At 50.5% G+C, this 27,424-nt stretch overlaps 1 protein-coding gene across 1 annotated transcript in view; it reads right to left on the bottom strand.

Moving 5' to 3' along the window:
- Adamts7 (ADAM metallopeptidase with thrombospondin type 1 motif 7) overlaps positions 1-26,460 on the bottom strand; it is a 38,617-nt gene extending 12,157 nt beyond the window's left edge. The window contains exons 1-11 of the mRNA XM_051207366.1: positions 26,134-26,460; positions 18,360-18,715; positions 16,353-16,518; positions 15,726-15,895; positions 13,516-13,599; positions 13,095-13,219; positions 12,016-12,165; positions 10,722-10,868; positions 1,600-1,744; positions 980-1,072; positions 483-628 (exon numbers count right to left, since the gene is read on the bottom strand). Coding sequence (XP_051063323.1) covers positions 483-628; positions 980-1,072; positions 1,600-1,744; positions 10,722-10,868; positions 12,016-12,165; positions 13,095-13,219; positions 13,516-13,599; positions 15,726-15,895; positions 16,353-16,518; positions 18,360-18,715; positions 26,134-26,203 — 1,652 coding nt within the window. The 5' untranslated portion in view covers positions 26,204-26,460. The remainder of the gene's footprint in view (positions 1-482; positions 629-979; positions 1,073-1,599; positions 1,745-10,721; positions 10,869-12,015; positions 12,166-13,094; positions 13,220-13,515; positions 13,600-15,725; positions 15,896-16,352; positions 16,519-18,359; positions 18,716-26,133) is intronic.
- Between the last annotated feature and the right edge of the window lie 964 nt (positions 26,461-27,424).

The following is a 27,424-nucleotide window of genomic DNA, read 5'->3' on the forward strand; positions in this document are numbered from 1 at the left end:
TTTCCCACAGCACTGGGAGGATTCAGTGCCTTACCCACGCTGCCTGACTTTACTCAACGGCAACTTAACCAGGTGGGCTCTGCTAGCACCCCATTACAGAGTGGCACACTCAGTGGCACACTGAGGTCCAGAGGAACAGTGGAGAAGGAAGGCCCTTTGTGTGAGGGTGGAGGACCCAAACCCTGAGCACTCCAGGGCCCAGAGTCTAGGCATTCACCTGTACCCCCTCCCCACACCACTGCCTTTGTTGCAAGGTCTTTGGAGCATCTCCTCAGGCTCTTGGAGAACACTCCCCTCTCTGCAATGGTGTCAGCTCTGGGGGAAGGCTCCCAGAACACTCCCCAGAAATGGCCCGTGGTGACTTAGACACTGGACTTGGCCATTCCAGGGATACTTCTGAGAGCCGGATGCTGGAACAGAGGTAGTCTCTGCAATCAGCTGGCTCTTCAGGTCCTTGATCCCAGCCTGGGCCCCGCACTCACACAGGCTGTGTGCACTGTCGTTCAGCACTCCGTACACCCACGCCACAGCTCCTCGAGCAGACAGACCAGGCACTCCAGCCGGACCAGCCACCGTCTACCGCCTCGGGCTGGAAGCCCTCAGGGACGCACTCTCCATTGAGACACCACTACTGAGACAGACGGGAGCAGAGCAACCCCACCCCAACACCTGTCAGTCATCCTCACCCCAGTGACAACCAAGTGGGCAAGACGGTTTCAAAGGGCAGGAGGAGGGAAGCTGTCAGAAAGCCTTTATGGTCACCCACAACCCAGGCACCACGGTGAAGGTGAACGAATAAAAAGATAAACTGAGCGTGAGAATCATACCCACATTAGTGATGGCAATTTGGGCCAGAGAAGGCTGAGGGTCAATTAAGAACAGCACAAGGTGATAAGCTAAAGTGGACCCCAGGGAAGTCAGAGGAAAGAGGCAGCCTCCCCCACCCCAGATTCAGCCAGGATTGACATTTCCCACTTACCTTATTCTTCCCACATCGCGTGCCGTCCACAGCTGCATCTAGCTTGGAGTGACAGGTGGTCCCCACAGAACACCACAGTGTGTGGCAGACATTCTGCAAAGAGGCACGTACATTATATGCAAACTCTCCCCAGTGAAACCACACAATCTGCCCCTATTGTCCCCCAAGAACCCCTGAACAACTTTCCATAGAGACAGTACATCATGTGAGTGAGTGTGCAAGTGTGAGGGTCATCCTCTGTCTACTTCTCTGGCCCCTCCCTCAACGTCATGATATCATGGGGCCCTTGGGAGGGGCTGCCCTCCAAGCTGGGTTGGTGCTGAGCTCTGTCTCTGTGTCTGAGCTCTGGCCACCTATTTCAGCCTCTGGCTGCACCTCCTGAAGCACCCAAGGTAGAAACTTATATCATGCCTTTACAAGACCCTCTGTGGGACCCTGAAGGACAGATATCTTTTTATTCTTCTAAGCCAAATACAGAGGACTAACAACTTGTCCAAAGTCCCCTAGGGATTGATAATCCAGACCCAGGCCTGTGGCCACTCAAACCCAGGCCTCTGCCACAGGTCATGTTAGCAGAGTTTCTCAGAATCTGGCATTCTCAGGCTGTCTTGCATACTCACATCCATGTCCTTACAGAAGACAGAGTAAGCCCCATACTGAAGGCGACACTGGTGGTCCACATCATACAGGACACCGGGCAGCACCGAGGGGAAGCCAATGACATCCTTGGCTGGAGAGTCATCCAAGCACAGGCCCCACCCGCGGCTGCAGAAGATGGGATGGGAGGGTAAAGTGAGGTCCCCGGGGCAAGCGTGCAGCCTGAGACCCATGAGTGGAAGAGCGGAGCAGGTGGGACTTAGGCAAATGGTAGGAAAATGACATTCTTCCACCTGGCCAGCGGGTCACGTGACCCCAGCCTAGCAAAGCAGCCCTGTAGACCTCTCCCAGCTGCCTGGAGCTCCAGTCAGCTAACAAATACCCCACCCCTATTGCAGGCCTTGGCACAAGCCACTGTCCCATTCTGGTACCCTTCTTCCAAAGGTCAGGTCCACCAAGCTCTCAAATGGTTATGCTTTTAGCTCCTTCAGCCTCTACCCCTGCTGGACTGGGCCAGGCTCTGGAAACCATCACGTCACAGCTGATAAAACAAAAGGCCTCTGGGGGAACAGCTGCCCAGCAACCTCCCACTGTGACCTGAGGGCCTGGCCCCTGCTCCTTACTCCCCATTCCTTCCCGCCTTCCTCTAGCCAGCATTCCAGGACAAAGAGAATGGACCGATATGAGCAGGTACAGCCCTGTCCATCACATACATACTCCTTCTGATGTGGTACCCAGAAAGGTGGCCAAGCACCATTACCAGCAGGCAGGGGCAGGGAGGCAACAGGGCTCTGGGAGGGGCATCCCAAGTCCCATGCAACCACCTCTGCCTTGATTAACTGTGAATGTTTTATGAGGTTGTCTGGAAGCAGGAGGGTGTGACCATGCTGCCAGCCCCCTAGGGCTCACTTTGGTGCTTCAGGGATGGGAGGAGGGTCCAGGGCCCAAAGCCTAGAGAGAACTAAGCCACAAAGATAGGCAACGAGGTCACTAGACAGACTTAGTTTGGAAATAACAGGTCCAGTCAGTGGGAGGTGAGTACAAGTCAGGTAGACTTGAGGACAGAAGGTATCAGGCCAGGGAGCCAGGATAAATATGGATCTGGTTGGAGCAGGCAGAGGGAGAAGCCTGAGGAGGGAGGGAAGAAATAGAATCTGGCAGAGGAAGGGAGAGGGGACACTTGTCCCCTGTGGCAATGTGCCAACTTCCTGGGGGCGGGGCACCGATGGGCTTGATGCTGGACAGCTAGAGAGATGGCCACCTACGTCTCTGACAGGCTGTTATGTGGCCTCAGTTTTCCTCTGGTCCTCTCTGAACTATCACAGCCTCATGTCTAAGTGGCCAATCCCAAACTGTAGAGGTACCCACAGCAGCGTCTGCTTGGGAAGTCACAGAAGCAGCTGGAAGCTGGCCTTCCCTTCCTCTGTGGATGTTGTATGACCTTGGGCTACCACCCACCCACCCTCTCTGGACCTTCTCACCTTCATGGGTAAGAGGCTGGCCCCAAGCACAGTGCCTGCTTGGGAAAAGTCGGAGGCAGCCTTTCCTTCCTCTGGCTGGCTCACGGCCGAGCTGCTCACACAGCCAGACATACACCAAGGTCCCCACACCCAGCCATCCCTAGGGGCTGCTCCTTGTGCTAGTTATGGCAGGGCCCGGCCACCCCACATGGGGTCACAGTAGACCAGGGATGACTCCAGTAGGAAGACATACTGTCACCTCAATATTGGGAAGAGCTGTCAACTACCCGTGTGCCAGTTTCCCTCGTTGGCCCTAATTTCTGGCCAAAGAGTCACTGCACAGGAAATTGGTGGAGAGGAGATAAAGAACCCCACACTCCCCCAGGCCTGCCTCCCACTCTGTAAAACCCTGACTTTAAGAACAGGCATGAGCAGGGTCTCCCTGGATTGAACAGGAGAGGCTTGTGAATGCTGCAACCTCTCCACCACACCTAACCACTTCTTAGTCCAGACTCCTGGGGTTCTTCGGGTAGTCCGTCTTGGACTAGCTGCAGACGCCCCTTCACCACACAAACACCCCATCAGGTTCCCTAGGTTCTGCCCCTGCCAGTCTTCCCATGCGCCCAGCTTTAGTGTCAGCTCTATAAGCCCTCAGAGTGTGTCCCTGATTCCAAGAGAGGTCTTTGTCCCTCTCCACCTTCCTACACCCCACACACACCCAGGACTGCTACCGTGCCCTCATCACTTTGAGTTATTGTGCCTTCATCTTTGTATGTGTGACCTTGGCCTCTGTTACAAGTGCTCCTGTGGACCCAGCAAGGAGAAGCTGTGTCTAGGGCTACTGGCTTAGGAAACAGATAGGCAATGGGAACCGAGGGGCGTGGCTATATGGGGACAGTGGGTGGTCTGTACATGATACTGAAAGTTCTCCAAGCTGTGGAAAGACTGCCGCACCACCCTTTCAGCACCCACTCGTTCAGATCCCCACCCTGTTTGGGCAGAAACGCCTCCTGTCCCACCCCAGCAAGGAGCTAGTGGGTGGGAGATGGAGCAGCCACTCTGCCTGTTGTGGAGGATCCCTCTGCTTTTCCCTTCTCCTGGACTTTGCACCCCTTGCCTGCTCACTCATGGATGGAGCATAGAAGTGTCCCCGGTGGGTGACTGCCCCCCCCCAAGCACCCTCAGGTGGTAGGTTCCGTTTCCATCTGCAACACAGACCTCAGGCTCAGGCGCTCTGCCTCTCCTCCTACCCTGAGCCCAGGCCCCCAGCCAAGGCTCTCTACATTCCAGCAGCTAAAAGAACACAGAGACTTGCCTGTTCAGCTCTCTGTCCCTGAGCCAGGGTGCAGGGTGGCACTCTGGGTGGGGAAGCTGGGAACAAGCCCTGGGGGTGTTTCAGGGTACCCACTATTCTGATTTCCTAAGAAACCCCATCCTCTGCCCCTCTTTGGGGGAGGCTCACCTCCTCCCCAGCCCAGGCTGCTTCCCTAGTTCAAACCCTCGGGTCAACCACTTGGTAGCTATAGAAAGAGTAATAGCAACCATGGCCATGTACTGTGTACTACGAGGTAGGCACTGTGCTAAGTGTGCCTCTTGCTTTCTTGGTTAATCCTCGCAACGAACACTGAGCTTATCCATCATGATCCCCATTTTTCAGAGGCTTAAGGGCTAATGTAACTCATCTGCCAACACAAGGAGACTGGGCCAGAGTCCAAATTTTAAACACCAAACTGAACTCTTCAGTTTCCAGTTGTCATCCCTCACCCAAATCCCTCTTCCAGGGGACAACCGGGTCCATGACCTCAGCAGCCTAAAGACCCTGGGCATGCACCAGCCTCCTACTATAGGGAGTGAGTGGGACCGGCCTCCTGCCATAGGGAGTGGGTGGGCTTCCAGAGAACCACAGCACACGGAGCAAGCCCACCTATCTCCTCTGCTCTCTGCTGAAGCTCCTCTACATAGACAGGAGGCATAAACAAAGCGTAGCTCCACCCAGGCAGAGGGTAAGAGGGATGTGATGACAGCAAGTGAACGATGTCAACGGAATTTCTGGAAGCTGCAAAGCAGACAGTCAATCAGTAGCTGACTTGGTAAAGTGACAGAGGCTGAGAACTAAAAGCCTATGGGAAGAAACAGAACCCTAGAAGACACAGATCTCAGGGACTCTTAGCTTTCCGGAGGCTAGTAGAGCTGAGGACAGAGCTAATTTGAAGGTATCTATTCCAACCCGTGTGGACCAGGGTGATTATCAGAACCCGGCCCAGGAGAAAAGAGACCCAGGAGGTTCTGGGCCAGGAATGCCAGCCATGGACAAAGACCCACAGCAGAGAAACCTATAGAGAAAGAGCCACTAATACTCTGCACAGTGAAGGCTGAGAAACCAGCAAGCCCTGCCCTATCAGATGCCAACAGACAGATATGACAGGCTCCCGGGAGGCGAGAGCCTTCTCTCGGTATTCCGAGCCACTCAGAAACATGACCTCAGTTTCTGGCATTTAAGGATGACCTCCCCCCCCCCCCACACACACACAAATAAGTCCCAATAAGCCCTTCATCAAGGACTCAGAAAGTTATAGCCAAGGCTAAAGATCTCCCAGTAGGCAGCTGTTTCTCCTTCTCTATATAAAATATACCAACACATTTTAAGAAAAATCTTTAAAGTGAAAGAAATATGTTCAGGAAGAATAAAGCAGGCCCTGGAAAGATGGCTCATTGGTTAAGAGCACTTATTGCTCTTGCAGAGGACCAGCATTCAGTCCGCAGCATCCAGTCAGTTCCCAGCATCCAAATCACATGGCTTACAGCAGCTTCTAACCTAGTGGCAGGGGAGCCAATGCCTTCTCTGCAGGTACTATACTCACATGTGTGTACAGAGACACATAAATATAAATAGACTCAATCTTAAGAAATAAAACCAAAAAACATAATCCAAAGAAAAAAGATTTCAGGCCAGGCAGTGGTGGTGCATGCCTTTAATCCCAGCACTAGGGAGGCAGAGGCAAGAGGATCTCTGAGTTTGAGGACAGCCTAGTCTACAGAGTGAGTTTCAGGACAGCCAGGTCTACACAGCAAAACCCTGTCATGAGACATTTGTACACTGTGTGAAGATGTGTTGCTGTGATTGCTGTAATAAAAAACTGAACATCCAATTGCTAGGTATAGATAGGACTTCCAGGGAGAGAAAGAAAGGAAGGAAGGAAGGAAGGAAGGAAGGAAGGAAGGAAGGAAGGAAGAAGAGATGAATTATGGTGGGCAGGAAACACCATGGAGATGTGGGAAGTCAGACATACAGAATAAAAGAAAGGTAAAAAGCCACATGGCCAAACATAGATTAATAAAAGATTAATTTAAGTTATAAGAGCTAGTGGGACAAGCCTAAGCTAAGGCCGAGCTTTCACAATTAATAATAAGTCTCTGTGTCATTATTTGTGAGCTAGCAGCCCAAAGAAAAAACTAAATACAAAACCCTGTCTCTAAATAACTAAGAAGAAAAGAGTTAGAGGAGAGAAAAAGATTTCCTAAATTCATGTAAATCTGAACCTTAGAAAGAGCAGACAATGCATGTATGAAGTAAGACAACATAAAAACAAGTATTGAGAGATTATTGAAGCTAAGAAAATAAAAAGTACAATAAACAAAATGTTAAATTTTTAACAGTACCAAGGGTGAAGACACACATGTATAATACCATGGATGGAGACAGGAGGATCAGGAGTTCAAAGTCAACCTTGGCTAGACACCAAGTTAGAGGCTAGTTTGGCTGCATGGGACAGTCATCTCTAAGCAGACAAACAAAACCTTTAACAAAAGAAATATATGCAAGACAAAGCAACGCCTCTCAGAAAAGAAAAGATAGAAAAAGCCTAAAAATTAAGGAAAGAACAGCTCAATATCATAAGGGTCCCAGAAAGAAAAAAATAGATTATCAAAAATAAATAATACAAGAACATCTCCAGTAACTGGAAAACATGGGTTTCTAGATGAAGATAGCCACATGAATGCCCCCAAAATAAAGAGACCAAGGCACATAGTTATGAATTTTAAACTTGCCATAAAAGAAGAAACAGATTCCTAAAAGCTTCCAGATTGTTTAAAAGGTCACATTGAAAGACATAAGGATAAGAATGGTATGGGGTGTCTGGTAGATAATGGAAAAAAATGCCTCCCACATTCCAAGGGTGACTGGGTACCAAATCACACCATCAAGCTTATGTTAAGAAAGAATAAAGACATGCTCAGACAGACAGCTTATCTCTATGTGCCCACTTTGGAAAGACTCTTGAAGGCGTGATCCATCAAAACAACAACAAAAGATAATCCCTCCTCAGAAAGTAGCATGGACTCCAGGAAGCAGGAAGCCTCTTTATGGCAGCTTTAGGGGGAGCCTAGGGAAGTATCCAGTCTATGGAGAAGCTGGGGGTGGTAGACTGGCTGCTTTTGGGTGTCAACTTGACACAAGCTAGAATCATCAGAGGAAGGAGCCTTCCTTGAGGGAATGCCTCCATGAAACCCATTTCTCAATTAGCGACCAATGTGGGGGGTGGGGGAGCAGCCCATGGTGGGTGGTGTCATCCCTAGGTTGGTATCCTGGGTTCTATAAGAAAGCAGGCTGAGCAAGCAGGAGAGTGAGGGAGGGGAAAGCAAACCAGTAAGCAGCACCCCTCCATGGCCTCTGCATCAGCTCCTACCTCCAGGTTCCTGCCCTGTGTGAGTTCCTGTCCTGACTTCCTTCAATAATGAACAGCAATGTGGAAGTGTAAGACAAATAAATCCTTCCCTCCCCAACTTGCCTTTTGGTCATGGTGTTTCATCACAGCAATAGGAACCCTAACTAAGGCAGGCGGGGAGGTTACAGACCTGGAAAAGGATGAAAATAATAAATTATGTGACAGGGATAAGCTTCAGAAAAGCCATATTCTAGAAAGTAGCATGGTTAGATGTGGAAGGCTTAAAAGGGAAAGAAAACCAGGCAAATCAAAAAACTTGTTATATGGGGCTAGAGAGATGGCTTAGTGGGTAAGAGCACTGATTGTTCTTCCAGACGACCTAGGTTCAATTCCTCATGCACACACATGGAAACTCATACCATCTATAACTCCAGTTCCAGGGGCTCCAATGCCTTCTGACCTCCACAGGCACCAGACCACTCATGATAAAGATAGGCATGCAGTGAGCTGGCTTTTTTAAACCCATTCCATATGGTGGGATACCTTGTTCAACCTTGACATGGGGGAGACTTGGTCCAGCCTCAACTTAATGTGCCAGGCTTTGTTGACTCTGAATGGGAGGCCTTTTCCTTTCTGAGGAGTGGATGGGGGTGGATTGGGGAGGGAGACAGAGGGAGTGTGAGGAGGGGAGGGAGGAGGAACTATAGCTCGTATGTAAAATGAATTTTAAAAAATTATAAAGATATACATGCAAATACACCCTTATACACATAAAATCATTAAATTTTTATTTAAAAATGTTCACTTTGTTGTAATACTTGGTTCAGAAGAAAACTAAGCACAAAACCTTAATAATGAAAGCATTTAATATGTACTTGCTATGGTTTGAACGTGAACTGTCCCCCCATGGGCTCATGGGTTTGAACACCTGGTCCCCAGCAGGTGGCTCTGCTTAGAGATGTTAGGGAACCTTTGAGATGCTGGATCTACAGAGTGCCTGCAGCCCACTAGGTGAGGGTACTGAGGGTTATCATCTGTTCAACTCTCAGGCCCTCACCTACATGGACAAAGCCAATCCAGCCGCCACCCCTTACCACCTGTGATGGACTGCATCCCTAAACAGCAAGTCAGAATCAGTCCTTCCTCCCGTAAGTTGTTTCATCAGGGATCTGGTCACAGTAATGAAACAAGTAATACAATACTTAATCAAAATGTGTTAGAGCTATTTGGGGCTGACATAGGAGAAATAAGTATGAATACAGGAATTAATGCAAGAGGGCTAATTCTCAAACTTCCAGCTAAGATCCAGAATGCAAAAGTGAGAAATAGCAGTCTAGGGGTGCTTTTATGGAAGTATAGCGGGAAGGAAGCTACATAACTTAGGGTCGCAAGCAGTTGTCTCGAGAGAAAGGAATACTGTTGACATTTTTAATTTTTCAATGTCTTTGAACCTCAGCTCTGCAAGCAAGTTCTGAAAGGACACAGGAGCATGTGTACGAGCAGGAGAGATACACAGTGTCTGCCTCCAGTGTCCTTTGTCACCCTATTTGTATGTAGCATTCACTCTTCATGAGCACAGAATCCTGAGAGACCCACTGCATGTCTAGAAGCTCACTAAAAGGAAAGGTGAATCCATGCAGATACGTTTGCCATGCCTACAACGGAGAGAGGCACTTGGACAGCCCGAGAGGCTATACTGTCACTCAAGCCCAAACGTGCTTCAATGAAGAAAGAAGCATTGGTTCTGCAAATGATGCTAACAAAGGAGCAGCCGTGTCTTAGCCTTTTTGCTCAGGTTGCATCCCTGCGTGAGCCAATGACTGTGCTGACAATGACACATAAGAGGAAAGGACAAGATAGGCCCCATAGCGGTCTCTTCTTTGGGGTCATTCCTTATCAGTAAGCAGAAGGTGAACCATCAAGAATGAATGAGCGTGTGGAGGAAAGAACTCAGAAAACAACAGTTTAAGTAGTTTGAATAGTTTCATTCACTATTTCCACTCACTCAGAAAGGCCAGTGTGCAGCTATGATCATTCTGCATATTAAAAGCTCACACTGGCACTTAAGCACCCACACACAGGCAGCAGTGGGTGGACATGTAGCAAAGTTTCCAAGAGCATGCCGGCCATATTTGAGGTGCTGGGATTGAGCAGCAGTACCACACGCCTGATCTGTACAAAGTGAAAGCAAGGGTAGAATGTGTGCTCAGAAGTCAGTTAGGGGCCCGTGAGGTGGCTCAACAGGTTAAGTGGCTGCCATGCAAGCCTGGCAGCCTAAATTTGATGCCCAGAACTCACATAAAGGTGCAAGGAGAGAACTGACTACACACAGTTGTCCTTTGACCTCCATAAATGCACTGTGGTGTGTGCACACATGAACTTTAAAAAGTAAGAGGAAGAAGAGAAAAGGGGAAAAAAAGAATTTACAGCCAGTAAGATGGCTCAGTAGGTAAAGACATTTGTCTGACAACCTGAGTTAGAACCTCAGAACACACATGATGAATCTAGAAAACCCATGCCCACAAGCCCATAAGTTGTCCTCTGACTTCCACACATGTGTACCCCAATAAATAAATAAGTATAAAAAATTAGATTTAACCCTTTTACTTACTTAGAATATTAAGTAGGAATACAAAATAGCTCAGCAAAGTAAGAGAATGCCTCCTATTTTTGTTCCTCTTTGCCTGGTCTCACTAGGCTGTGAAGCTGGCCACCCATCCTCCAGTATCACTCCTTGCCAGGCTTGGCTACCAGCATCTCCCTGACTCCACACAGTGATAACCTTCCCTGTCTGCAGCAGGCTCTCCTCCCTGCCCTGGAGCCTGGCACTTCTAGCTGGGCCACCACGAGCTCCTGCCCATCCTCCAAGACACAGCACAGATGCACTGTGCAAGATGACCCTTACAGCCCCTCATCTGCCAGGTGTCCCACACATCCCACTACCTGGCACCGCATCCCCGCCATGAGACAATGACCGCAGAGACAGGGCCTGACCAGCAGGCCCAGGGAAGGACTTACTCAAGGAACCTGGTGATGTACTCGCGGCTGCAGCGGGACCAGGTGAGCGGAATGCCTCCATCGTACAGGAGCTGTGGAGACATGATGAAAGGCCGTTTCCCAATGGACTCACAGTCATTGCCGTTGCCGTCATGCTGAATGCCAAAACTGCGTGAGAGCACAGGCCCCAGGGGCAGGTGAGCAGCAGGAGGCAACCAGGCCTCCTTCCCATGGAGGCCTGTAAGGGGTACAGTCCCCAATTCCCAGGGCTAGCTCTGTCACCTTAATGTCTGTGTGTCCTTGAGAAAGTCACACACCTTCCCTACCCTGTTTCTTTAATACGGGGATGACAGTGGTATTCCCTGGGTTTCCCATCTCCAGGGACCAGGCTGAGCCTGAGATGAACCTGTGTTGCGACCCTCAGAGCCCCATCCTTGCCTCCAGAGCTAGCCAAGAGTGGCAATCCAGGAGACACGGATGGAAGTCTATTGTAGCCCTACATCCTCACTGGCCCCAAGATGACTTCAGGCTGTGAACTTGAGTTAGGAAACCTGGGCCACCACTTTCCAGGAAGGTCTCAAAAGGCCACCCTTAGAAAGGGCCCAGGAAAAAGTTCCTGAGCACCAGCTATGAAAAAGGAACCATGCCAGCCACTAACTCACTCAGCCCTCATCACCCTAGAGAGCCTCAGAGAGGGCAAAGAACTAGCCAGAGTAACACAGCCAGGACACAGAAGGACTGATGCCACCAACACAGGCATGGCTGTCACCCGGTCCAAACCCTCTGGCTCACAGAACTCTCTGGGAGCCTGCCATGAAACCACCAGCTAGCCAATCCTGGCACAGGTAGCAAAGGGCACAGGCCATGCTACACCAGAGCCACAGATAGAAGTGACATTACTATGTCCAGCTCCCTCTGTCTATGGGGAGAACAGAGAGGCCCAGAAAAGGCATGGCACTCGCCCAGGGTCACAGCCAGGACAGAAATGGAAGCAGAGTGACAAGAGTCAGAGATGCCAACACTGAGGACAATAAAGGGATTGGCCACGGCTCCACACACTGACTGGCCATCCCCACTCCTCTCGCGTGAAACGCTGCACGTGAGTGTCAGTGATGCTCGCACAGGCCTCCCCCTGCTTACAGGAGGGCAGTCTTGTTGAGGAAAACAGGGTCAGTGCTGAGGCTTTGTCGTTGGGACTGCCATCTCAGACAGTATTATTCCCTGGCGTTTTGTGACCCATGATCCTTCCTGGCTGGTGCCCAAGAGTGGAAAGGTAGTGTTGGGTTCCTAACTGGCAGTGAGGGCAGTGACTTACCTGTGTCCCAGCTCGTGGGCCACAGTGAAGGCCAGTGGCAGGCCAGTGTCCTCGCTGACACTACAGCTGAGGTGAGGGTGGCACATGCCAGCCACGTGAGACAGGCCCAGAGTTTCACAGGGGTGGTTCATGGCTGCACACAAGTCTTTCCTGCAAAGAAACAAGTGGTCCCAGGCAGGCTTAGTCCAATGCCAAGGGGGCAGGGAGGAACCCGGCCCAGCCCAGATCAGGGAGCAAGGGTGCCACTTCTCATTGCTGACATCCAGCCCACATATGTGGCCATTTGAGAAGCAGGTGTCTTTGCTCAGATACAACCTTCCCACACCAGTGGGACCTCAGAAAGTGATGTTCAAACAATGTTGGTAACATTACGGCCACCATACCCCAGTAGAGGGAATATAATTCCAGGTGGAACATAATACAGACTCTGAGCCAAAGGTACTTGCGGCCAGCCTGATGTCCTGAGTTACATCCCTGGAATCTACATGATGGAAAGCAAGAAACAATGTCTGCAAGTTGTCCTCTGAGTTCCACGTATTGCTATGGCACATATGTATATGCATGTGCGCACACGCACACGTACACACGCACACACAAATAAGTATAAGTTTTAAAAGTTGGAAAAAATAAAATAAAATATAGGCCCAGAACATCGGTGAGAGGTAGGGAATCGAAAACAAATAGCACGAGAGTGACTTTGAAAGCCAGAGCTCTGTAAACAGATTCTTAGCCACCAACCCACACAACTGAATAGCACAACACGCACACACACTCTCCACATACCATATACACCATGCATACTTCACACACATCACGTATACACAGATAGACCACATACATACAGCACAAACACAATTACCACACACCATTCACACACACACACACACACACATATACACACACACACACATTTTTGGATTGCATCTCTGTTCACTTCCTCCTTGTGTTATCTAAACTTCCTTGGGCAAGACATTATTATGACGGGAGCTTGAGTGGCTGCAGGGTGTTTCCTTATTGCTTATGACAATAACATGAGATTCCTCAATTCTAAGGCCCTCCCACCCTTCCTGGCCTGGTACCTGGTGAGCAGGATAGCAGTGTCATGGTGCTGTGGATGAGCGTCCCCCTTCGTGTTGATGCTCTTCTGCCACTTGCAGAAGCTCCTCAGAGTGTTGTCTGCATGGTGTGTGACCTTTAAGTCCTTCTGGGGACAGAAAGAGTGGTGTCTCATGCCTCATACGGAGCTCTGAGGGGCAAGCCCGATTTGCCTCCACACCAAGACAGGAGTCAGAAATCTAAGGGGCAGAGCAACCAGGCCCTCGAACCTCCACCCCTCTGCCTGCGACCTGACAGAAAGTGTCTCAATGTCCAGAAGTGTCAGAGGATACTGTCAAGACCAAAGAGGCCTATGCTTGTCCTTCCACACAGGGTACTCGAGGCACAGGCCAGAAGAGCTCTAGCCATTGCTACAGACAAGCTTAGGACTATATAACTTCTCACCTCCTCGTCTTCCAGTAGGATAAGGCGCACAATGGTGATGTGAATGGGGTTCCCAATGCTGGGGTCGTGAAACAGTCCAGCTACCTATCAAGAGGATGCGAGAGGGGATCAGGCTACAACTAGGGTGTAGGATACGGAACCCAGTGCCCACCGCAGCCACCCAGGAACATGCACATCTAATCACACACAAGATCACCCCCAGGTGCACGCACACCCGCTGCTCACGCTACCGCGGACATGTAAGCATTGTGCCGCACATCACCCCACCTGCACTCACACCGCCCCCACCCAGCAGTGACAGATCTCACACACAGAATCCTTCCGGTGGCTTCCTAGGGCTCTGGCCTGTTCTGAGCAATAGCTTGACCCCGGGCTCACCCCGCCCCCAACAATGGCCCAGAGCGCTGAATGTCAGCTGCTTAACACCTGGCTCTGACTCTTCTTCTGTTGAGGGCAAACCTGGGCCAGCCTTCCCAAGGAGTAGATATGAATGGATCCTGAGAGGACCCACCATCCTACTCCCCCCCCCCTTTCTGAGGGTGGTAGCTCTGGAGTGATGAGGGCAGGTATGTGGTATGTCCCTCTGTCAGGGCCTTCCCTAAAGATAAAAGATGTACCAGGGTGCAGAGAACCAAATACCAAGAGCCACCAGCCCTGTGAAAACCCCCACAGGAAAGAAGAGGCAAGGTCACAAGTAGGGTCAATTGTCAGGTCCCCAGGGGACAGATGGCAGGTTGGTTATGAATTCTAACAATAGCTAAAGAAAAATAGAATCTAAATAGGAAGAGAAACTTGGGAGGAGTGTGCATGTGCGTGGAGGTCAGAGGTCAAGCTTGGCTATCATGTCCTAGAAGCTATCTTGATTGTTTGATTTGACTTATTAGCCTGCCTATATACAATGTATGCATGTGGACACATGTGAGGAGATCAGAGGCCAACCTCAGAGGTCTACCCCTCTCCCTCCTCCATGGGTTCTGGGGATCAAACTCAGATGCCCAGGGTTTCCAGGCAAGTGCCTTCACCTGCTAAGTTCTCTCTCCAGCACCCACCTTGTCTGAGACCGTTTTTTCTTTGACCTGAAGCTTGCTGATTAGGCTAGGCTGGCTAGCTGGTGAGTCCTGGAGATCCACCTGTCTCTGCTTTCTAGCACTAGAATTACAAGCACTTGTCAGCTTCTCTGGCTTTTTGTGTGAGTTTGGGGATTAAAAGCACTTTGCCAACTGGGCTATCTCTTAGACATTTTTCTTTAAGGGAAAGGGGGGACCGATGAGAGTAGATGGCCTTGAGGTCAGAAATGATGTGGATGAAGTGATGCCAGGGGTTACCATCACCCCATATTCAGACTACATGTCAGCCCCTTAACCACCTGCAGGAGAATATGAAGGCCAAGCCCCTCTTCCCAATAGAACATGCTGAGCACTGAAGCAAAATGCCTGATCCTTGGTCACCCAAGGGTTTGTCATGGGAGCGTCTTACGTCTGGGTAGGTCACACTAGGCATAAGTCTTGACTCCCAAGAGACTCTCCTACTAACTGCAGGGGGTTCCAGCCAAGCTACAGCCTCTTTCAAGACAAGCCTGTAAGAGTTGACACTGGGAAAAACAGGACCTCGGGGCTGAGAACCCTACCCTGCCCTTCCTCGCCTGTCCAGAGGCCAAGGTCTGTTATCCAGCAATAGCCCCCCTATAGCCTGAACTTCAGTGGCCACCTCCCTGTGCAAACCAGATTCAGCAAAAGAGTCTGAGTAAGGCCCCTGAAGCAGATGGCCTTTGGTTCCCTCAAGAGCAAGGAGCCAATGATGGTATCCAAGAAGGCTACCTCAGAACTACACTCGATCTCCAGGACTTACTCACAGTGGGGCTGTGAGGTCAGCAGGTGGACAACAGCTATGGCTGCATTCCCTTTTTTTGAGCCCTGACTTCACAGCCATACATCCTAGCTGAACTCAGAGACACTCCTCTAAGGTGACAGCAAGTGAGCCCTGGTCTTTGGGACTGATAGAGCAGTATAGAGATCTTTTCTCCTAGGAAACTACAGGGATCAGCCAGAAGGTTCCTACCTGCACCCAAGGAGGGATGTGGGAAGGAGGCCCTGACTCTACAGCCAACCCAGGGGTGGGAGGATCCGCTACGCGTATCTCTCTTTGTGTCCCATTTCGATGCCCCTCCTATGCTATCCCTACCACCCTTATAGCATCTGTAGCAACCTCACCATGTTCATGATCGTCAGCACATAGCTCTCCACTTGGGGCTGCCCGTGGTACTCCACCATCTTGGCATCAGCCACTACCAAGGTCTCTACCCACTTCTCTTTGCTGACTGACCGCTGCCGCCTCCGCCTCTGCTGCCGCTGTTCCCAACGCTCTCGGCGGTGCTCTAGCTCTGGGGACAATGATGGGCAGAGATGGAGTGGGTGAGATTCCCCCAGGTTCTGAGCTGTGAGGCTCCTGATAACATAGGTTGGTTAGTCTAGAGTAGAAGAAGGAAAGAGGAGGAGGCTCTTCGACAGCATCCCTGCTGGGATTGGCTACGGACAGCCCAGCCACCTGAGGAAGAATGATTGATGGAGTCAGAGACACCACAAGCAATTTGTAGGGAGAACAAAGGAAGATGGAGCGTTAGCATGGGCAAAGGAAGTGAGCAGCAGGAGGGACAGTCCAGGGGAACTGTCGAGCCCATGCTACAGGTTAATGAGACAATAGGAGCTATGGTGGTATGACTGAATGTTGTGTCTCTCTAGTCCAAGGAAGCTGGGCATGAGGGTTTTTGCGAGAGGCTTGTAGAAAGAACGTGTGTCTCTGAGTCATCCCTAGCCACAACTCCATAGGGAGGTACATACCTTGCACCCCACAGGTGCCTGGAGTCCTTGAGTCCTCCTGCTGGGCCTGATGCTCAGGGCCTTGGTGCTTGTATACCACATGGGGCTGGGCATGTCCAGCCTGAGCTGGAACTCCATGGAGAGGCTCAATGAAGTAGTCCTCATTGGAGAGCTGGAACACACCTCTCTGGGAAAGATGCACCAGGGTCACAGGAGGAGGTCTGCTACCTGGCTGCCTTTCCACAAACTCCAGAGGCTGGCACTGCCCAGCCAAGCCTCAACTCCCCAATCTGAACCCACCACAGCCAGATAGGGCAGCTCCCTCCTGCTGGCCTAATGCTAATTCTTTTCTTGCTATGGCCTTTTCTTGCTATGGCGCTTACTAGAAGCCTCTAGAAAAATCTCCAAGGATTCTGCCCCACCACCACCATTAGAAGGGAGAAAGAGGTCAGCATCAGAATCTAACAGGATGACATTTTACACAGTCCCAGGCAGCCCTCCTGAGTCAGGTGGCCCATGGCCAGGCCCTCAGGATGTTTTTATCTTCTTTGCCAGCCAGGCTTCTCTGGCCACTATGTCCCCTCCCAGCTGATCATTGCTTCTCATCAGCCTCTCCAGTCTCCCTGAGGCAATGAATCACTCCAAAGGCATCTCTGTCATATCCAAGCCACCCAGTTGCCATGACTACCAAGACATCCTGCTTCTTGGGTCCATAGCTGGACAGAGAAGTGAAGCTGGCACATATGCCTGGCATAGAGTTCAGAGAATAGAGGGTCATGGAAAGCATCCAGGTAGCCCACCAGCTCTGGAGAAAGCCAGGGACTCCAATAGAGAAGAAGGTGTCACCTCCTTTAGACTTACCCACTAGCACCAATTAGATCCCTTGGGTCACACAGAGTCAAGAAGTCCAGAGTAGTAAAAATACAACAGCTTTAGGGACTACAGATGGGATTTTGAGTCAGCCTTCAAACTCCCTAAATGACTGGTGATCTCAGGCAATGTCTTCTTGGAGCCCGCTTTTGTTTGTTGTTGTTGTTTTGTTTTATTTTTTGAGACAGGGTTTCTCTATGGCTTTGGAGCCTGTCCTGGAACTAGCTTTGTAGACCAGGCTAGTCTCAACTCACAGAGATCCGCCTGCCCCTGCCTCCCGAGTGCTGGGACTAAAGGCGTGTACCACCACCACCCTGCTCGAAGCCTGCTTCTTAATCATTAGACTGGAAGGGAGATCTCTGCTCAGCTGCCATGCAGGCTCGATGAGAGGAACTGCATGCAGCTGAGAAGCAGGCCTGGGCTCCTGAACTGAAATAGGTTACTATACAGACAGGCCTCTCAGGCCTAGGCGCTCGGAAGCTCACAATGCATGCTGCTTGTTGCTGGTCCCATAGTTTTCACCTGAGCCATTTTGGCTGTGAACCCTTTGAAAGCAGTGCATGGCTGAGTGTGCACACCCCCGTTCCTGCTATACACCCTAGGGTGCTTGAAGTTGCAGACAGACGAACGCTGCCTGGAGTGAAAGCTGCTTTAGCCTTTGGTAGTGGAATCCCACAGGCTTCTGGCAGTTGGAGAACTGTCTTAGAGGCTGACGAAGGTAGGAAGAGAGGAACTTCAGGGAACCTCTGATCTGAGCTGCAAGGCTAAAGGCAAGGGGCACCTAAGTGAATCTGCAAAGAATAAGTCATAAGTGACACCCCACAGAAGTAAGCAGCCAACTGCTTACTTGGCCTCTGCAAACTGTCTTCAATGGGGAGGAAGGGGGTTCCTCTGAAGAAGCAGCTTCTAGCCTACCCAGGACATTTTCTGAAATTCAAGAATTGGGCCTACCCCTTGATAGAGACCAAGGCCAACAGGAATCTGGCTTACAGAAGACTTTCAAACTTTCTACCCTTCAGAACAAGGAGGCCTGTACTGGCATTCCTGTTTCCTTCATGAGCACAGTAGCTGGCAGAGGAAAGGTAGCCACCAGGCAGAGTCAAGGTCACACCAACCCCAGCACCACCCTCCCCACAGCATGCACCCCAGAGAACTCACTAGGCCATCACAGGCACTGATGGCTGCAAAGCCGCCTTCCAGCTCTGGGTCCTGCACATCACCAAGCAAATGGCAGGCGGGGGCACGGGTTCGGATGTGCATATGGCCTAGGCTGCCACGACGCCGGATCTCACTCACAAAGCCGGGTGCCAGAAGATAGGGGTTGGTGGTCAAGTTGAAGAGCAGCTCCCGCCCTTGGTACTGTAGCTGGTAGAAAGCAGATGAGGCCTGGGTGGCAGACACATCTCTCTTGCGCAGCACCCGTGGCCACAGCTCATAGGACAGGAAGGAGCCTCCGGCGTCCACTCGCACAGGATGCACGATGTCTAAAGCCGACCTGCCCTCGGTTACAAGACCTGCAAGAAAAAACAGCATTCAGGTCCAAGGCAGACTCAAGAGTTCTAGAGCAGTTGTCCTCAGCCTTCCTAACGCTGCATCCCTTGAATACAGTCCTCATGTAGTGGTGATCCCCAACCATAAAATTATTTTCATTGCTACTTTATAACTGTAATTTTGCTACTGTTATAAATCAGAATATAAGTATCGATGTTTTTCAATGGTCTTAGGCAATGCCTGTGAAAAGGTCGTTCACAACCCCAAAGGGATGTAACCCAGATTGAGAACAACTGTACTAATGACAGGAACTACACAAGGGGGCAGCTAAGAAATGGCGGCTGGAGTAAGAATGCCTAGACTTAAATCCCTACCGTGGCAAGGCAAGGCAGGCTTGTAATCCCAGCACTGCAGAGTTGCAGGAGACTTCGACCACATAGGAAGGAAGAGTGCAGCCCCCACTACCTAACACACCCAATCTCAGAAGAGCAAAGCTAAGCCCTTCCCATGCTTTCTACCAGCTTTGCTATCTCATCACTCCATGCCTCAGTTTCTCCATCTGAATTCCCAGTAACTCTTTTTTTTTTTTTTTTTTTTTTACAGGGTTTTTCTGTGCAACAGTTCTGGCTGTCGTGGAACTCACTCTGTAGACCAGGTTGGCTTTGAACTCACAGCCTCTACTCCCCACCCCACCTCCGCAGGTGCTAGGATTAAAGGCGTGCACCACCACTGCTCAGCTTCCTACAGTAACTTCTTAACTCATCTCTCTCCCTGCTTACACCTCAGGAGCCCTCTGCCGACTCATTTTCACCGTGGCAACCAGAAGGGCACATGATCTTCCTGTGCTCACCACACTTCAGCAACTCCCATCTCACTCAGACCATAACATAATGCTATGGCAGAGGCAAATGAGGCCCCAGGCAAGGAGACTTCTCCAATCTGGTCTCCAGCTTCCTTCTTCTGGGGCCTCCAGCCCCTTAAGTGTCCCCCTCAGCAGGCCAGATGTGTCCCCACCTCAGGATTTGGCATTGTTCCCTGTGTCTTCCACCTCTGTACTGAAGTACTATGTTGTCAGAACAGCAGCTTTCAAGCCAAACCTGGTCCTCCGTCCAACAGTCCTCAGCAAGAGTGACACGGTTCTGAGTACCAGTGTCAAGAGAGAATGACTCTACCCCCATTTATACAAGTGAGCAGTTGCTATTGCCAGTGCATCTGAGAACTAACGGATAACTAACTTATTTGTGACAACAAAGAAAGAAACATGTGACTATACCAAAACAATGCCAGAGACACCAGACCTGGGAGCTTGTCCGACAAGGTGGAACCTTCTCACTTTAAACTTTAAAGAAGCTCCAAGATCCAGATGTAGCCAGGTTGATCATGAGCCTTGTCTAGGAAGAGTGCCATGGTGAGGGACCTTCACGTGGTCCTGTGGCTTCAGTTCAAGAAGTTTTTTCTGCCAGGGACATATGACCCCTTTCAAACTGACACTCAAGACTGCCGCTGATGACCACGAGTGGCAAAGGGAATACTCAGTGAATTACAGCCACGAAACTTGATGCCCCCTCTTGCATTACGTCTGTTTCTGACATGGTTCACACATGACAGCCTTCTTTAAGCCCTTGCTCAAACATCTCTCTGCGAGGCCTCTCTTAGCCATTTTACTTTAATAATGTGACTCAGCGGGCTTCTCTGTCCCCTTTCCCTGCTTTATTTCCCCCCACAGCAATGATACACCCTATCACTTAACTTTTTTTATTATTATTATTACTATATGTCCCTTTGTTTTCTCTCTCCTTCCAATGTCATCACTTCTAGGAGAATAAGAATCTTTCTATTGTTTGCTGAAGAAGTTTTTTTCAAACTAAGTTTGGAACTTAGTTGTTTTTTAGGAAATATTTGTTGAATGAATGTGTAGACCAGAATAACAACAGGACTTACATGTCAGGGGCTCTTCTGAGGACTGAATGCACGGAGCCACCCTACACAAGGCAGGGCCTGGCCCACTGAACTCAGCCTCACGGATTAGAAAATATGTCCCCAGATGCCTGTGGGATATGCAAGTGTCTGCTGGCCTCCTGGGATGGGGACGGGGACCACCCAGATGGGGCTTTCTGGTGCCTTTGCCGCTGTCTTGGTGGAGCACCATGGACTTCCTCTCCCTTGGAAAGAGTGCACATGAGGCAAGGACTCCCGAGCTGCAGAGGCCAAAGACCTCCCTCGGCTCAAGTCCTCTGGCTTTGACGATCACTCTCTCTATCACTCTTGCATTGCCCAGAAAGGAAGAGGCCTCTTCATTCCCTTTGTTTGTCTGTTTGTTTGCTTCCCAAGCATCCCTTCTCAGAAAAACATCTGTAAACGCATAACATAGAAGAAAGACCAAGAAAGCCCGCTGTACAGAAATGACCTTGAAAATGGAGCACAGAATTACATGGTCATTCATTGGTTTGTTAAGCAAGGTCAAATAGCAGGCCATTTTGAAGCAGCAGTGAGCATCAAAGCTTATTTTAAAATAGCTGCATCGGTGAGACAAAACTGTGGGTTGGAGAGAAGGCTCCACAGTTAAGAGCATATACTGCTGTTGCGGAGTTCTCAGCACCCATGTGGCAGCTCACAACCACCTGTGACTCCAGTTCCAGGGGGCCCAACACCCTCTTCTGGCCCCCTCAGACTCCTAACCACATGTACCACACATATATACACTTAATATATACAAGCTAAAATAACTCTCTTGTTGTTACTTTGTTTTGTTTTTCAAGACAGGATTTCTAGCCCTGGCTGTCCTGGAACTCACTCTGCAGACAATGTTAGCCTAGAACTCACAGAGACCCACTGTCTCTGCCTCCGGAGTGTTGTGGAGACTGAGGAAGATAGCTCAGCTAGTAAAGTGCTTGCCCTGCAAACATGAGTTCAATTCCCAGAACCCACATTAGAAACCCTGGTAATGCACGCTTGTAATCCCAACACCAGAGAGGGAGAGACAGGAGGATCCCTGGGTCTTGCCAGCCAGCCAGCTTAGCTAAATTGGCAAGCTAAGCTAAAGCTTAGCTAAATTTGCTCTAGGCAAATGGTAAACACTGTCTCAATGGAGGTGAATGGCATTCCTAAAGATGACCTCCACACACATGTGCTAATATTGAACTCCACTGGTAATATTCATAATTAAATATTCATACTCTATAATTAAATATGTTGGTCATATTCATAATTAAAGAAAATGATAAATATCCCTTGAGGTTATAAAAGCTGTAGGTGTAATATTTTCCAATCCAGGTTCACAGCTTCCTAGGATTTGTGGTCCCTTGGACTGAAGAATCCAGTCTGACATACCAAGAATAAGGTATGTCAGACTACTTTCCAGGTAAGAAAGCACACAAGAGCTCAGAGTAGTAAAGTGGGCTAAAGCCACACACTGAGCATGAGAGAATTGGGACTTGACCCCATTTCCCAAAAGGCTTCTCTTCAGTAACTCTATACTCTCAGAGGAGAGGTCTGTCCCCCAAATATGAAGAAATTTGATTAGGTAAGTTTCCAAGATGTTCATAACTTCAAAAGAAATCTCAGAGGGCTGATATGGTTTGGATGGTAGAGTCATGAGTAGCATCCATACGACGCCCTGAGTGCAATCACCAACTTTGCCAGAAGTTTGTCATGGTGGCACACATAGATCCCAACATTCGGGAAGGGGAAGAATGAGGATCAGAAATCCAGGAACATCCCTAGCTGCATAAGGAGCTTGAGTCCAGACTGGGTTATTTAAGACTCTCAAAACTACAAAAAAAAACTATCGAGCATACCTGCCTACATCGGTGCTCTGAGTTCCCTGCTCTTTTTCTCCAGCCCTCTCCCCCACCCCCACCCCCACCCCCACCCCCGGAAGTTCCTAGACTCCAGGCACAGCTAGGAAACTTACTGCTCTGATTCACTGAGGTCTCATCCAGTCCAGGTGCTACTCCTTAGATATCTAGCTGTTTGCAGCAGTGACCCCTCAAGCCCACAGGGATATTCTGGTTCAAGTGTCCTGCAGATATACCCTGAGCGCTCTTTGCTGCCACCTGCCAAACTAGGAGGCTACACCTACTCAGAGACTCGACTGTGGCCATGTTACAGAACCAAACCCTCCCTCCATCTACTGCCAGAACTCATGCAGGGTGTCCCTCACATGCCAGTGGTGTGCCTCTGCTCAAGACATTGCCCTGTGCCCATGGCTGCCCTGCCAGCCAGTGCCTTCTCTGAGAGTCATGGGATGAGTGAGCTGGGAAGGATTGCTGGGTAGCTGAGCAAGTCTTTCCAATCAATGAACTTCAGGCAGTGCTAAGTGCAAAGAGTTCCCAGACTTCCTGGACAAGACTTTCTTAAAAACAAATTCCCAGGCCCCGTCCCACTCACTGAATCAGCATCTCCAAGAAAGAAGATGAGGAAGCTTCATTTTTTTTTTTTTTTTCAAGAGCTCCAGGGAACTGAACTTTGAGGAAGTGTGGAAATCTCCCACTGGGAGTGAACTTGGTTAACTGACTATCAGCGATACTTACAGAGCTTTGAAAAGCTCCAGACACTTAGGACCTAATCCACAGACTGCTTTTCTGAACATTTTGGGCTCTAGGGACCCATGATGCAGATGCTGTGTAATCATACCTTTTCAGGGGTTCTGGCTGCATCCTAATAAGGGTATTTGAGGCTATCACCCCATAATTATAAACTGCAGGCCTGTTTTTATTTATTGGCACAAATATTGAAAAAAATCGTCAGTTTCCAGTATTTAAGAGTTGTATGATCTTTACATGAAAATTTCAATTCCCAGCCTTCCTTTAAGTCTTGTCATCTACACACATGAGACCTAAATTCCCACCTGTCAAAAGTGGGCTGATGGAAAGCAGTAAGTCCTCTTTAGAGGCCCTCTGTTCTCCATCTGTCCCTGTCCTCCCTACTTATTACTGTTCCCAGCACTGAGACTGAGTATAGATAGATTGCCTGTTAGCATCACGTGTGTATTTTCTCTCAGTAAAAAAAACTTCATCTCTAACCAAATTGGGAAAGGCAATAAATGAGCCAAAAAAAGCCTTACCATGCCCTCAAAAAGAGGCATCCACAGACCCACCACCACCACCACCCACCCTGGCACAGAATAGAGGATGGCCAAGTAGGCTAAGCAGAGGAAGGCGATGCCCCTTGGCTTGTACTGGAATTGGCTTCAATGCAGAGATCTTCATCAGAGACAGCCCACTGAAAACCTCATGTCCTCAGGCTTGCTCAGCATCCATCTTATGAACTGAGCCATCTCCCCGGCCTTAAACCATCTCAAAAGATGAGCACAGTGAATGAAAAGATAAGTAAGTCTCAGTAATGGCTACCGGAATAACCTGGAAGAGACTCTGGTAGCTGAAACCATCAGCGCCTAGTGGCAGTAACGGATAATTGCAGGTTCAAATACATTCACCAACATGGACCTACACAGGAGCAGAGCACCAGAGCTGAGATTCCCTTGAAATGGCAGCTGTCACTAGCCAGCAGAGGGTGTCAGTGACTCATGGCCAAGTGTTCAGCCAGGTCAGAAGGTCTGTCTTTATGGGATTGAGTACCTGCCACACCACATGCACTCCCATGACAAAGATTCTTCATATCACTCTTAGGTGACAACTCTCACTGCAGAGATTCTGCCAGAGAAATGCCAATCTTGGACTAGCCATCACCTCCCTATCAAGAACCTAAATTATGATCCAGCCCTTCAAATGACCTGTAGCACAGAAGCATAAATGCCCAGGGCTCCCACAGCAATGCAGAGGGAAACACAGCTTGTGTGAGGGAATGAGACAGTCATGACTGAGCCTGGCAACCAAGAAGGGGGGGGGGGTCCTAGGAGATACTCTTAGAGGTACCATTCATTTAGTGGCAAGAGTCCAAGCTTAGGGGGTTAAAAAAAAAAAGAGAGAGAGAGAAAGAGGTATACAGCCTCAGAATCAGAAATCCTGAGAGCAGAAACAGGAGGGCCCCACACTCCATATCTAGAGGGATTCCAGAGACACAGGCTCAGCCCTGGTGGGAGAGTGGCTGGCCTGCCTGTATTCCAGGCAACAAGTCCAAATAGCAGGACTCATCAATGGCGCACGAAATCCTATGGAGTCTGTCTAGAAGAGTAATAAAGACAATGACCACTACATGGCAGTTACTGCCCAGTAAGAAGCCACTGACCTTCAGTATTTCGGTGCTCATAAAAATCCTAAAAGGCACACCTCTCCCTGGCCACACACACACACTTCCCAAGAGCCCAGACACGGGGGTCTGTTTCTGCCCTTTCCACTGCCCTCACCAGCAGTTTAGTCTTTGAACATGCTTCCTCCTAGACGATCAGCTTCATTGCAGGTTTAATAGGAGATGGCAAGAAGTAAAGCTGGGTCCTAGTAGGTGCTCACTAAATGTTTCTATACACAGACACACCTCACACCTAGCCTTTCTGAAGGTTACTGTCAACGATAGAACACTGCTCTCCCCAAGCCATTCCGCCCAGGGGTTTAAATGTTCCTGACATTCGGGCCCACAGCTCCAGTACCTACACGAGGAAGGCAAGTAGCCTAAACCCGCCCAGGGCAGATTTTCCTCGAGGTCACTTCTGCCCGCTCCATATTGGTCCAACCCACCCAGAGTTCATCCATCCCTCCAGTCCATCCACCCCGGCAATACCCTCGAACCCCTCACCTACCGATACATTCCCTAATACCTGACCAGCTCCCAGCCGACCTGGAGCTTCCTAACCACAAAGCCTGGGGTCTCCCACATCCCTGGTTCATATATTCCCAGGCCGGCTGCTCCGGACTCTCCAGAAGCACACTGCAACACAGGTCGCCGCCAAACAAGAGCCTGGACGCTCGCCAGAGGTTCGTCGGAGGCCGGACGGCCGGGCGGGGCTGGGAGAGTTAACCCAGGGCGTAGGAAGAAGCTCCAGCTCCTCATTCTCCTCCCTGTGCCTTCAACACTTGGGGGAGGGGGAGGCAGGAAATGCAAAGGCAGTGGGTACCAGGACCCCCGCGCCGCCAAGTTGGGAGGCACTGCGGCACACCCCAGTTGACCTGCCACCTGGCGCGGTCCGGACAGAGTCCTGGCCAGCTTGCTTTCCAGGAGAGTCACCCAAAGGACAGGGTGAGAAGCGGAGCCCCTCAGGATCCGTCCAGCCCCATCAGCGGAGCGCTCTCTCCGGAGAGATGCGCGCATCGCTGCTCGAGCAGCTAGGAAGCTGATCAGTGCAAGCTCACTCTAGGAGGGAAGTCCTGGACGCCAACTGAATCGAGGACTGAGGGATGGCTGCCGGTCTGTACAGCTTCGCTCAACTGCCTACCCGACCCCGGCCTGTTCCTGACCCTAGGAGAAGCCCGCCCTGCACCGGGTGCGACTGGGGATGCGGGGAGAGTGGCAGGGTCAGGCGGGTCCCAGAGGCTCAGCCACCCACCTGATGCAGGTCCCGGGACGTTGGACGCCAGGGCGCACAGGATCAAGAAGAGACTCGTACCACCTTTCATGGCCAGAGTCGGGTGGCCGCCGGACGACCCCTAGCGCACGCCTTCGTCTGTCGCGTTTGCGTCCCAGCCGGAGCCCGGTCCGACTCAGGACATGCCTGGCCTCAAGCAGCTCCTAAGGTTCAGGTCTGACTCTGGCCGGCGGGCAGCTGCACTCGCTCCTCCGGCAACAAAGACTGCAAGGACCGCCCCCTCGGCCAGCTGCCGAGGCAAAGAAAGAGAACGAGAAGCGGAGAAAGAAAGAAAAGGAAGGAGGGAGGGGGAGCAGGGCGCCCACCCCCGCCCCGCCCGGCGAGCTCCTACCCCCGCCCCCGCCAGCCTCGCCCCGCCCCCGCCAGGCCTCTGAACCCTTCGGGCCGGTCACCTCTTGCAAGGCCGAGTAGGGGACCGCGCCCGCAGTCCCCACCCCACCAATTTAGGCTCCCGACCGCCCGCAGGGCTGCCGGCGTCCCCTGGTGGTGGAGCAGGCCCAGACTGCCTGTCCCCTACAAGGTCCCCCATAGAGTCTGGAGTTACTGCAGTTTCTGCCTTGTCACTAATGTGAGCTTCAGGAGACGTCCTTGGGCATGCAGGACAAGCAGCCCTGTCCTTCTGAAAAGGGAATCTGGAAACCTCCCAAGGGACCGAGATCGCACAGGGAGGAGGCAGGGCCTGGGGGATCTAGATGTGGGTTCAAAGTCAACTCAGGAGAGAGGCCTAGGCCTCCTAGACTGGACAGCAGTTTTCCACTCAAGGTAGAGTCTTCTGATTCCTTGTCTCCAGACGTTTTTTCCATGTCTGTTCCCCTAGAATCAGCAAGGAGTTCTGCCAACAGCCTGGAGACTCCAGTGGGCCAAAATAGTACCCACACACTTTCAAAAAGGGTCCTGGGAGCCCAGAGACCACGCAACCCTGCCTTATATCCCCAAAACTAGACCTTCTCAAATGTCTGTCCCTGGTGGCCCCCATCCTGGTTCTGACTTCTACATCCCCCTTAGCCTGTATTTCCTTGAGCACACTCAGAACACACACACACACACACATACACACACACACACACACACACACACACACACACACACACCCTTACTTCCTGCCTTTACTAAGCCTGGTTTTTCCCTGTGAGTGATGGATTTGTATGGTACTTCTCCCCTTGGCCACTCTGTGTAGCCCCAAGGTACAAAAGTCTCAACACAGCTCATTTGCATTCTTTCTTATGCCAAAGAGCTACCTTCTACCTGCACT

Source organism: Phodopus roborovskii, unplaced genomic scaffold (genome assembly GCF_943737965.1).
Source record: "Phodopus roborovskii unplaced genomic scaffold, PHOROB, whole genome shotgun sequence".
In the NCBI taxonomy this organism is placed as follows: domain Eukaryota; kingdom Metazoa; phylum Chordata; class Mammalia; order Rodentia; family Cricetidae; genus Phodopus; species Phodopus roborovskii.